A 12,019-nucleotide genomic window follows, 5' to 3' on the forward strand; every position below is an offset into this window, starting at 1 on the left:
ACATTCAACTTTGGCTTTGTTTACTAGGATCCATGTTCTCTCAAGCTATGAAGAAATGGGTGCAAGGAAATACTGATGAGGTAAATTCTGCTTTTAGTGTAAACAGAATCCTGTTTATAAGGGACACTTACTCTAAGCAAGGTTTCGAGTTTTCTCTTTCCTTAGTTCCCTTGCTTAAGCAGCATGGTACATCGCTGCTTCCTTATCTAGGAGATAACAAGAAGGGGTTGGCCCTCCGTAGCATCTCACAGTTGCCTGGTAGAGGCAGTGGAGGTATCCTCAGTCCAGAGTCTGGCCAGTGAAAAATATCCAAGCAGTCAAGGTTCCATTAATCAGCAGAGGCACCAGTAACAGTGTAGAAACAAAAGCTCAGTGTTTCCTTCCTCACTGTCTGTTATACTTTCAGAAGTAGAGGCTTGCTTTTTGAATAGTTAAGTACATTGAAAGATGAGAGTGGAAAAAGAAAGATGTTTTGTTTTGACCACCTAACATGAAAATAGTCATGATGTCGGATAGACAGTGAAGAGCATGTTAATATATCACGACCAGAGGGTGGCCCGGGTCCTTTCATACGTGGGGACGTGCTTCTTCCCAAATAAGTAGAAATGATATGCATATACAGGTGTGTTTAGAACATTAATAATGTTTGCTTATTCTTCTAGTGAATAACCATTATCAACAGTTTAATTACTTTTATAGGCCCAGGAAGAGCTAGCTTGGAAGATTGCTAAAATGATAGTCAGTGATGTTATGCAGCAGGCACAGTGTGATCAGCCGTTAGAGAAGTCCACAAAGGTAAGGATGATTTGTGTTCTGATCTAGCGTGTGTAAAACTGAAGAGAATTAGATCCCAGAGACACAAAAATTTAAAAGGACATAAGGGAGCTTCTGCTTCTGCTGTTGAAGTGTTAACTGCTATAGGAATTGCCCTCTCATTATAAACAACTAGAAAACTGACAAACTAAATGAAACAGCTATTTCCAGATATTAGACAACACGCAGTAGAGGACTTTAATCCTTGAAAGGAAGGTAACATTGAGATGATCCCTAGTTCACTTCCTGGAAGCAGTTTCCAAAGTGTAGGGAGGACAAACTGTAAGCTTGCAATGAATTTTAAAGGATTGAAAGCATACAGTTTCTTCTCTGACCATAAAGGAATTAAACAAGAAATCAGTAACAGAAAGATATATGGAGGGAATTCCCTGGCTGTCCTGTGGTTAGGATTCTGGGCTTTCACTGCTGAGGGCCTGGGTTCAGTCCCTGGTCGGGGAGCTAGGATCTCACAAGCTGTGTGGCACAGCCAAAAAAAAATAAAAGAGAAAGAAAGATATGTGGAAAATCCCCAAATATTTTGAAATTAACATACTTCTGAGTAACCCATTAGTCAAAGAAGAAATCAAAAGGAATATTAGAAAATATTTTGGACTGAAAACACAACATAGTAGAATCTGCCCTCCCTATTCGTGGGCTCCACATCTGAAGGTTTCACATCCATGGATTCAACCAGCCACGAATCAAAAATATATTAAAAAAAAAAAAATTTCCATGAAGTTCCAAAAAGCAGAACTTGAATTTGCCATGGCCTGGCAACTATTTACATAGCATTTGCATTGAATTAGGTATTACAAGTAAGCTAGAGGTGATTTCAGATACACAGGATGAGGTGTGTAGGTTATATGCAAATACTGTGCCATTTTATGGAAGGCACTTGAGCATTCTCGGATTTCGGTATCTGCAGGGGTCCTGGAACCAATCCCCCACCATTACTAAGGGACAACTATATTTGTGGGATACTGCTAAAGCAGTTCTTATAAGTAAATTTATAGCATTAAATATTTATAATAGAAAAGAGGAAAAGTCACAGGCTTCTAAAGAAACTAGAAAATGAGTAAATGAAACCCAAAGAAAGCAGAAAGAAGGAAGTAATAAAGATAAAGGTGAATATCGATTACTTTTTTTTTTGGATCTACTAAGTCATTTACACTCTTCCATTTTGTTGTTGCCTCTTCTCTCACTTTTCCCTTTCATGTGACTTTGGTTTTTTTGTTTGGTTTTTTGTTTGTTTGTTTTTGCGGTACGCGAGCCTCTCACTGCTGTGGCCTCTCCCGTTGCGGAGCACAGGCTCCGGACGCGCAGGTCCAGCGGCCATGGCTCACGGGTCCAGCCGCTCCGCGGTATGTGGGATCCTCCCGGACCAGGGCACAAACCCCTGTCCCCTGCATCAGCAGGCGGACTCTCTGGGTTATTTTTTTTTTAAGTACTACTTTAGGAAGGAGTGAATTGAATGGATGTGATCAATCTGCCATCTTTACCTGGAGGTCAACAACAGTAATTATTAGGAAATTCTGACTTGCCCCCAACTGAATACTCTGTTTTTCTATGGCTTCACCAGCTGTGCCCACAAGAGCCACACAAATAACCCAGCAAATTGGAGGCAGCCCCTTAGCACCCCCGGTTATCTCTTCAGGCAAAAACTCCCAGTTCCTCCACCACCTTTGCTTTCTGTAACTTGAGTTGACTCACAAAGACTTCATGTGATAGGAGAACCTCTGCTCAGACTCTTTGTGAAGGTGTTAAACTCTTCTGTCTACTTTATCAGGAGTTAGGAACACTATGTTAGTTACCTATGTTAGTTACCTATGCTCAGATGGAGGCGTGAACTTAGATTTGGGTCCAGCATCACCTTTCCTTGCTATCTTTGTAGCCAACTTTTTACTCTTATTATTACCAGAGCTTGGTTTAATTTTGAACTTTTCACTGAGCTGATTCATACCAAAACTCTGTTTACTTTTGCAGACTCCATCCTCTTTTCTATGTAAGGGTGATAATTTTTGCCTATATTCACTGGCTCAGTCAAACCCAGAATAGCAAATAACATGGTAAAGGTGTATAAAGAAGTGCAAGGTAGTTATTTTTGTGCTTCCCCATTGTCATGTTGATGATCAAATGTTTGACAATATGAAAATGTTCTTTAGAAACCATTTTGGAAAGCAGATGTTTAAACTTAAGGCTTTTCATTGGAGTTGTGTGTTCAGATTTTATTACCATATGCTTTTCATTTCTAAGATACACAGATATATTTTGCGTTTAACCTTGCTAGACCTTCTCTTTGGCTGGCCAAGATGATTGTCCTGCCTGTCCTTTAGGAATCAGCAGTGTATTGGTATGGAAAAAGCAGTAGGCCGGCAGACCTCGTTCAGTCCATTTTTAGTAGGTGTGACCTTTTGCAAGTTAATTTTCTCTGGTCCCTTCATTTCCTTATCAGTAGATCAGAGAAGTTGGACAAGAAAATCTCATAAGATCCCCTGTAATTCTCATTCCATGAATGTGTGAATGTGAGAAGTCCTGCACCCACAAAGGAGTACCCAACCCCTCTTTAACCCCTGTGGATACCTCTCTGCTTTGAATCACCTACTCTACATTTGTCTATAGAAAGCACTTGGGCATTTAATGTAAATGACCTCACAGCATTACTGAATTGTTTCATGTGTTTATGTCCCATCTCACAAATAGCAGGGACCATGTCTTCTGTGATGTTTGTTTCCTCCCCAGTGCAGTGAAAAAGAGGACTCAGCCTCAGAAGCTTGGTCTTAGGAGGCCAGAAGATCAAAGCTCTCTGTTTTCTTTCTAAAGGCTTTGGCGCATTCCATATTATGGCTCTGTCTTCATCTAATGAATCCCCTGTGGATGGTCACTTAGGTCGTTTGGGATCGTTCCCTGTTACAAACAATACTTTGATGAATGTGTATGTAAGTCTTTGCCCTCTCTTACGAGTATGCTTTAGAGTTAATTCCTAGAAGCAGAATTATCTGTCAAAAAGTAGATGTTTCGTTCTAATATCTGTTGCCAAAACGGAAAGATAAAAGCAAGTCTGGGTGCCAGTCCTCGTTATATAACCTTCAGATGGGTTGCTTGGCCTCCTTAGGCTTCCATTCACTCAGCTGTAAATGAAGATAATTAGGGCATTTTACCTCCCGTGATTGTAGTCGGGTCCTGGCTGTCATGAGCGCTGGTATGTAGTAGGCGCTCACCAAGTGTAAGTGTTGGTGCCCTTCTTCCTTAATCTGTGATGGTAATGTGTCACTGGTTGTAGAAATGTACCTTACCTTTTTCTTTTCCTTTCTTTCATCAGCTATGACTCAAGACCTGAGATAAAGGAAATCTGCTTTTGGAAAATAGGAGAACTTTTTTCCTTTGGTTGGATTCTTCCCCACAGCCAGTGAAAACAGAGCACTGTATTTCTTCTCACTGTTGTTCCCAAGAAAGAATGGCAGACAATCCTAGACTTCCACCGTCGGCAGAGTGTCGCGTAGACACATCTGCACATGTTGATCACACAGTGAAGGTTGTAGAGACAGAGTGGTGTTGTTTACATTACTAGAGAATTACTAGTTTTCCAATGGCAATAACCCATGTGTGGAAGAGTGTTACTCCACTGGGATAGGCAGGGGCCACACGCCATGGGAGACGCAGAGGCGTAGAGCCAGTATTTGATGCACCTCCCTTGGCGGTGACCCACCCCAACAGCATCAGACAGCGGGTACCAGAGGGGCCTCGCTTGGTCTCCTGAACAGGCAGGTGAGTCGGCCCCTCAGGAGCCAGGCAGTGCGGCGCCAGCAGGTGGCTTTTCTTCCGGGGAGCGGGGTCTGCACAGAGGCGTCAGTTTGGGAGGAAGCTCACGGGCCGTGAGTCAAGTCTTGGTGACGTTGTCCTCCCCTTTGGTGACAGTGTATGGTTTTCACGTTTTAATTGCTCCTGAGACGCAGTACTCTTAAAACCAGCTCCCCCGCTGCCGGAAGGGCGAGCCTCTGCACTGCAAGTGGTAGGACTTGCTCCTCCGAGATTCTGGGCTCCGGTGACGTCACCTCCCCTCAGAGTACTTGTGGAAAGGGATGTGCAACAGCCATCACTCCAGTTTTCCCCTGTGGTTCCTTGAACAAAATGTTTATTCCCAGATTGTAGAGTTTTTAAAGAAGGTGGGCGGGCAGGTGTGGAGACAGAGAGGCACTCAGTTCTGACTCTCTCCTCTTCTTTGCTCTGCGCTGGGAAATGTGCAGGTTGTGGCCTTTTTCTTCTGTCTGTGGGGTAACGAGAGGCCCCTCCCTGCACTTCCACTTGGTCAGCTTCAGGGTCTGGACCTCGCTGCCATGGGCGGGGCCGCCCTGTCGGCCAGCACACTCCATGCAGGCGGTGCCCGTGCTGCCTCACCACACGGACTGTTGGAGGGAAAGAACGTTCTCTTAGGTGTTACTGCTTTTGCTCAGACTTTGCAAAAAATACATATATACACATATGAATATATAATTATCACCTCTGTCCTTGAGAAAGTCTTGAATGAACAGAGAATTTATTCCACTGCAATATTTGGTTGTATAGACATGCACTGTTTCATCAACAGAAGAAGCAGAAAGGCTGTGTATGAGTTTTTGGTACTATGTACCACCTCTGTTATTCTTCTAGAGTGAAGTATTCATGTACTTAAACCATATTCTATTTAATTGTGTTTGATTTTAAAATATATATATATGAATTATATTTAAAATTGTGTCAACTTTCTGCTTTCAGGGCATTTATGGCTCTTCTGTTGGGATGTGTTGATTCTTCCCAATATTTCCATTTGCTTTACAAGAACCCAGAACATGAGCCACTCCTGGACTCAGCCTTGTGTTTGGAGTGTATGGCATAGACCTGAGGTGTTATTAGATGCATATGCTGTGATTGACTCACTTTGTTCTTTTAACAGAATATTTCCATCCACTTCACTTTGCTTCAACCTTTAAATAACAGAAAAGCAATATAAAGGTCATAGAATAAACTGTGGTTTTGGGTGACTCTTGCTGCCTCTGCATGGTTTGAAATAACATTTTCCGTAAGACTCTAGTCTATTTAAACTAGTGCTTTCAGTTAAGATACTGTCCAGTCATGTCTTTGTGTGCGTTGTGTGCTTCGGAGCTAGAGATGTCGGTAGTTGTAAGGTTCTTAAAAGGAAAAGAATAGCAAGTTTGAGACTGGGTTACTTTTTCTGCCCCGCCCACTGTAGGACACAGAAGCAAAGTGTGGCCTGAAACTGGTAGCCAGACGAGACATATGCTCTCACGGAGCTCCTTGCGCTTATTTTCAGGTTAGGATTGGAATCATCTGACCTCGAGTGCCAGGCTCTGTGTGGTGTGCCCACAAAATAGGATTCCCTGGCAGGATTTTTATAGGTGCAGTGGATCAGCTGAACATCCGGCTTTATCACGATGTTGACATCAATGCATATTGTTAAAAAAAAAAAAGTCAGTGAAAAGGGGGGTACCTTTTGTAACTGGGCGTGTCTTCATCACTCATGTAAGATGTGATGAAAATTAAAAAAACAAGTACCAACCTAGCCCAGTGAAGGGCAGTAAAACAGGGAGCAACTTTTTGTAACCTTTTCTGCTTGGGTTTCAGCTTCAGTACAAGTTTGTAAAATGCCGGTCATTTACGTTTCTGAAGCTTTGGCTAGTTCAGTAAGCATTTGGAGGGGAAGGTCGCTCTGAATAGAAAAGTACAGACGTCTTTGTTTCAAGTACTGATAGCTAAGCACTGCTGAAGCGGCGGGCGCCTCTTTCATTACCGTGCTGTGGGGCCTTTTGTACACAAGGACCTCGTCCCTCCCCTCCCCCGCACACCAGTTGATCAGACCAGGGTTGATCTTCTCCCGATCCAAACAGGCCCAGGAACATTCTTTATCCAAAGAATTTTGCAAAGGGCAGGAGACATCCCAGTCCCTGTCTGGGGTGATAGCACGTATGGGGCACTTGCAAGTCAGGACCCCTGAGCTGGTGCCACGTGGACGAGCAGAGATCTGTACAAGCAGAAATGACAGACACGAGAGCAAGTGGGTGAGAGCAGCTGCCTTGTAGCCTGGAGGTGGTGAAGGTTTCTGGCTCTAGTCCTGCATCCTTGCCGTGGACTCCATCAATTCCTCGGGTATCCTTAGGATGCACTTTGGCTTTTTAAAAGTCAGTCTCAAGGGAGTTTTTCCTTTGCACAACCAAAAGGACCTTGACTACAGTACTACCAGATTGATGTAATCACTAATGATCGCATGTGCTCAGCATGTTCGCAAAATACTGGTGAATTCTGGAGAATTTTTCTTCAGTAAACCTTCCTTGGTCATTTTGTATATTCTCTCAAAATGGAATCCTAAACTCACGGAACTAAAAGACACTCCCTCATTTTTCCAGGGGGGAGTTACTCAGGCCTGGGAAAAGGGCAGGTCTTTGGCCTTTTGTCGGATGGTCACCTTCTGGACCAGGGCCTTTGCACGCTTCCCAACTTCCTTCCGAAGGATAAACACCATTCCCACTTTCAGCACCTACAATAAAACCCAGAAATAGAAGGGCATTTCTGTTAATGAGTGATAAAAACTTCAAATGAGGGAGGGCAATGATTATCACAAACTTTGTAAGTGCTGACCATTTCTACGTACTAGGCAAGGTGTCTGGCCTTTGGCTGGGGCCGGAAGTAGGAGTAAGTTCCAGCAGGACGTTCAAGGTTACAGCTTCAAAGACCCACCAGGACAGCTGCTGTGTGGGGCCCTCTGCAGATGAGCCCTGGGACGCCACGGAGGCCTCTGCTTGGGCTCAAGAGTAGGAAGTGGGGTCCTACGCGGACTCGGGGGGTGGGTGGAAAGGGCCAGCAAAAGCCTGGAGGGCGTTCGTGACCACGGAGGAAAGCCCGTCTGCTGCCTGTCAGTCGGAGTTGGAGCTCTTCCCGCTTCGTGGTTCATGCCAACGGGTGTTTCCTCGTCTGGTCCCTCCACGCTGCCTGCTCTGGCTGGCGCACTGCCCGGGCACGATGGGGCACCCACGGGGCTGCTCCTCAGCTGCCCCCGAGGGAGCACTCGTGAACCCAGGCAGGGGTGGCTGGACCCTGTCGGCGGTGGGCGGGCAGGTGCCCGGATAGAGTGGCTTCCATTCAGCCAAAGACAGCTGCCATTTGCCAAGGAGCAAGTGAGGGTTGTGACAGTGGCGTTTCCTCGGACGCCTGACTCCCCGATCTTGAGTAGCCGCCAGGCTTAGCCCGAAATGATCCCAAGCCGGCCTCCACCTCCATCCCGGTAAGAACCCCACCTGCGGGCACCTCATGGAACGGCTCGAGCTGGGCCTCCAGACCAAGCAGAGCTCCCCGTCTTGGCAAAGGGCCCTTTGTTCTTTCTAATGAGAGAGCTGCCGGGTTAGCAGATGTTCACCTACAAAGTGTTGATGGTGCAGGGACGCAGGAAGGGGTAAAAACCTCTGGGCCCCCTGGAGCTTCCATTCTACCGAGGAGGTAGAGGTTGGAGCTTCATCTGAAGTGGGTGCTGGTATTTTTCACTCAAGACAGCCCTTTGTTTTTTGTTTTTATTTTTTTAATTTTTTTTTTGCGGTACGCGGGCCCCTCACTGCTGTGGCCTCTCCCGTTGCGGAGCACAGGCTCCGGACTCGCAGGCTCAGCACCCATGGCTCACGGGCCCAGCCGCTCCGCGGCATGTGGGATCTTCCCGGACCGGGGCACGAACCTGTGTCCCCTGCATCGGCAGGCGGACCCTCAACCACTGCGCCACCAGGGAAGCCCCAAGACAGCCATTTGAGCCAGTGATTTAACACCCTCCCAAAGCCCTTCCTGGCAGAGGTCACCAGGTTTAGTGACCTCTTGCCCGCGCCCTTCCACGTGCCCCCAGAGGGCCGGTGGCTGTGCGGCTCCATTTCCTCGCCGTCACCTGGCTGACAGCGAGGGGTGGGCACCTTGACCCCGGGCCCTTCAGGCTGCTCTCTGATTCGGGTGGGCCTAGGAGCAGCCACAGCCCCGTGGGGCTCTCTGTAGAGCTCCGGGAAATGTGGAGCCTTAGAAGCTAGAAACAAGGGGACCAATGTAGAGTTATTACACGCAGGTGGTATAAAAACCCCAAGCTTGGAAAACCCAGCTCCCTACTGAGCTGATGCCAAGAGGTGATCAGCCCCTCCCGAGTTCTTTCACGAGAATAACCAGCACTTGTGTACTTGCCGTGTGCCGGCCTCTCTCAGGTAACCCGTGTGACAGTCTTCTAAGTGTGTACTTTTCCCTCGTTGTAAATGAGGAGACTGAGGCTCTGGAGGCAAAGGAATTCTCCAGGGGAATCAAGTCCAGGCAGCCATTAAAAACATTCCATTAGCTCAAAGCAGCGGTTCTTAACACTTGCGTGTGCATCAGGATCCCCTGCAGAACATGTTAAGATGGATTGCTGGGCCTCCACCCCTCCCCCCTGCCCACAGTTTCTGAGTTGGTAGGTCTAGGGTGGAGCCTGAGAATGTGGATTTTAGCAAATTCCCAGCTGCTGCTGCTCACGAGACCACACTTTTGAGAATCACGGCCTTAGAACCTCTCCTGTAAATTGGGAAACACATGTTTTCATTCCCTTTTATTGGACCACAGAAGTGTAATTTGAGATCTATTACTCATTCACTCAGGCACATAAATCCTTTATCAGTATTCAGGTATTTGTCAAAGCCGAGGGGACCCAGACGCCAACCCGCTGTCTCATTGCCTGGGCAGGTCTGAGGCCGTCCAGGCAGGTGTCTCCCCCCGGGGGTGCGGCTTGGAAGAGGCCCAGACCAGCCTCAGCCCCCAGTGCATTTGCTGGGGACAGTGCACGTATCCTCCCTTCAGGGCTGAGTCCGGGCTGGTGGGTCACACCAGGGTCCCGGTGGAAGCTTTTGCACAAATCCTGCCTGGTCCACTTCCTTCCAGCTTGTCCCCCAGGTCCTCGATGCCACCTGCCCCTGAGGCCCTGACCAGGGCTCTCCCGCCCCCTCTCCATTGCTGCCTCTTTTCAGGTCCCTCCCGCAGGGCTCGGGTGCCTTGTTCCCCTTCCTCTGTCTTCTCCCTTCAGCACACGCTTCCTGGGGGCCAGCTGTGGGCGTGTCCCCAGAGCAGACACTGCCCACCCTCCTTGCTGCCTAGGAAACAAACCCTGACGCATTGCTGGGGTGAGTGACCTGCTGGGGGCAGCCTAGGTGGACCTGAGGTTCGTGGACTCCTGATTGCAGTCTTGCCCTGGAACATGCCCACTGTTTGTTCCCTCAAGACTGTACCCTCCCCTCCCCTCCCCTCCCCTCCCCTCCCCTCCCCCAAATGGACCAGGACTCCACATCAGCATCGCCCATGACTGCCCACTGCTGGCCCAGCCCTGCCATGTCTGCACTGCACATCCTCCGTTACTGCCTGAGGAGGCTGTCCTCTTATCTTCTTACCCAGCTCGGGTCCACTCACCTGCGCACAGCATGGCCAAGCCACTGACACAGGGTGAAGGAAAGTGCAGCATTTATTGTAGAACCCCAAGCAAAGAACTGGCAGCTCTTGCTCTAAAGACACAGGGCTTTCAGGGAAGGGTTTTAAAGACAGGGTGAGGGAAAAGGTCAAGGGGTGTGTGATAAGCTTGTGCACAATTCTCTGATTGGCTGGAGGTGTGGTAACAGGGTGGTGGCTCAAGAATCCCAGTCATCAGCCTTCTGGTTCCAACCTGTCTGGGGTCTGCGTGCTGGTGGTCAGCAGGCAGCTAACTTCTTCCACCTGGTGGGGGTTTCAGTATCTGCAAAACGGCTCAAGGATATGGCTCAGGATGTTATCTATAGCCCTTGAGCAACTAAAGGTCTTTTGGCTTTGTTCTATGGCTAAACTATTCTTATTTTGTTCTGTTTGACTGTTTCCCTTTGGTTTTGCATTTTCTCACTTCTCTGATTAAATCTGCTCTTTGGACCTCGGGGAAGGCCTAGGAGGCTAAAGCTTTTCATCAGACAAGAGGTGGGGGACACGGGGGTGGGTCGTCCCGGGGCCACTCTGGCTCTTTCTTCGGAGCTTTCATCCCTTTCTCACCCCTACCCCAGCAAACTGCACTGTCCATGATGGCGACCCCGCCTGGGGCTCTCCAGTCACACCCATGGCCAGACTGTCATCTCCTGCAACTGCTCTACCTCTGGTTTCCCCTCACATTTCAGCCCCTGGCAACCTCCAGCCATGCAAGTTTTGCAGGGTTACAGATGCCTCCTATTGGAATGGGTTGAAAGAGGAGTGAGAAGAAGCTTGCGAGTGATCCCAGGGGTTTTCCCCTCACTGTTACTAGAGTTGGGCTTTGTAAACCAGTGTCAGAGAGCAAGTTCAAAAGCAATAAGTGAGTAGTTTTGTTGTAAGGATGACAAGCGGGGGCTGGGGAGGACCGTGCTGATGTGGGACTTGGGTTAGTCTTCCCAGTACCAGTGTGGGACACGTGTCTCATGCATCGTAAACAACTTAGATACAAGGAGAAACACTTCGAGAAACCGTAGCTCTATCGTAATGAAGACTTTGGTGTCCCAGATGCACATATAGTGTGAATAACATTGTTACTTGAAATGTGAGATGGGGAAAAAAAGCAATATTTTGTACTGATGTATTCTTGTATATAATGTTATTTTAAATATGCATGTGTAAATAAATTAGATATTATAACTAGACATCTGACTATTTTGTCAACATTCCAAAAACTTTAAACTCAGATTGATGCCTTACTTTTTTTTTTTTTTTTGCGGTACGCAGGCCTCTCACTGTTGTGGCCTCTCCCGTTGCGGAGCACAGGCTCCGGATGCGCAGGCTCAGCGGCCATGGCTCACGGGCCCAGCCACTCCGCGGCATGTGGGATCTTCCCGGACCGGGGCACCACGAACCCGTGTCCTCTGCATTGGCAGGCGGACTCCCAACCACTGCGCCACCAGGGAAGCACGATACCCTATTTTTTTTTTTAATTTTTTCTTTAGGAAAATTGGGGCTTGCCTTAAATATAGAATCACTTATATCATTCATTACCTCCCTGTGGTCTGCTGAATAAAATCCAAATTCCTTATTTAGAACTGAACGCCCTGGCTGACCCAGCCTCCAAGACCTTGGAACCCTAGACCCTTAGCTCCGCCTCCCCACACTCTTCCCCTGTGGGGTTCTGCAGACTTCCCCCCTACACTCTGCCTCAGGAAGCCCTTCCCCTTCGAAGACTCACTCCTCC

The 12,019-nt window shown here is 47.7% G+C and overlaps 1 protein-coding gene across 3 annotated transcripts in view; it reads left to right on the plus strand.

Annotated features, from left to right (window-relative positions):
• AKAP10 (A-kinase anchoring protein 10) overlaps positions 1-11,477 on the plus strand; it is a 60,546-nt gene extending 49,069 nt beyond the window's left edge. For 2 of the 3 annotated variants that reach the window (XM_059997063.1, XM_059997061.1), the window contains exons 13-15: positions 28-80; positions 700-795; positions 5,566-11,477. In XM_059997063.1, the coding sequence (XP_059853046.1) occupies positions 28-80; positions 700-795; positions 5,566-5,598 (182 nt within the window). In that variant the 3' untranslated portion in view covers positions 5,599-11,477. Of the gene's footprint in view, positions 1-27; positions 81-699; positions 796-4,132 lie in introns of all 3 variants that reach the window. The other variant, XM_059997062.1, reaches the window with a different exon arrangement.
• Positions 11,478-12,019: the final 542 nt, after the last annotated feature.

Source organism: Delphinus delphis, chromosome 19, assembly GCF_949987515.2.
Source record: "Delphinus delphis chromosome 19, mDelDel1.2, whole genome shotgun sequence".
Taxonomy (NCBI): domain Eukaryota; kingdom Metazoa; phylum Chordata; class Mammalia; order Artiodactyla; family Delphinidae; genus Delphinus; species Delphinus delphis.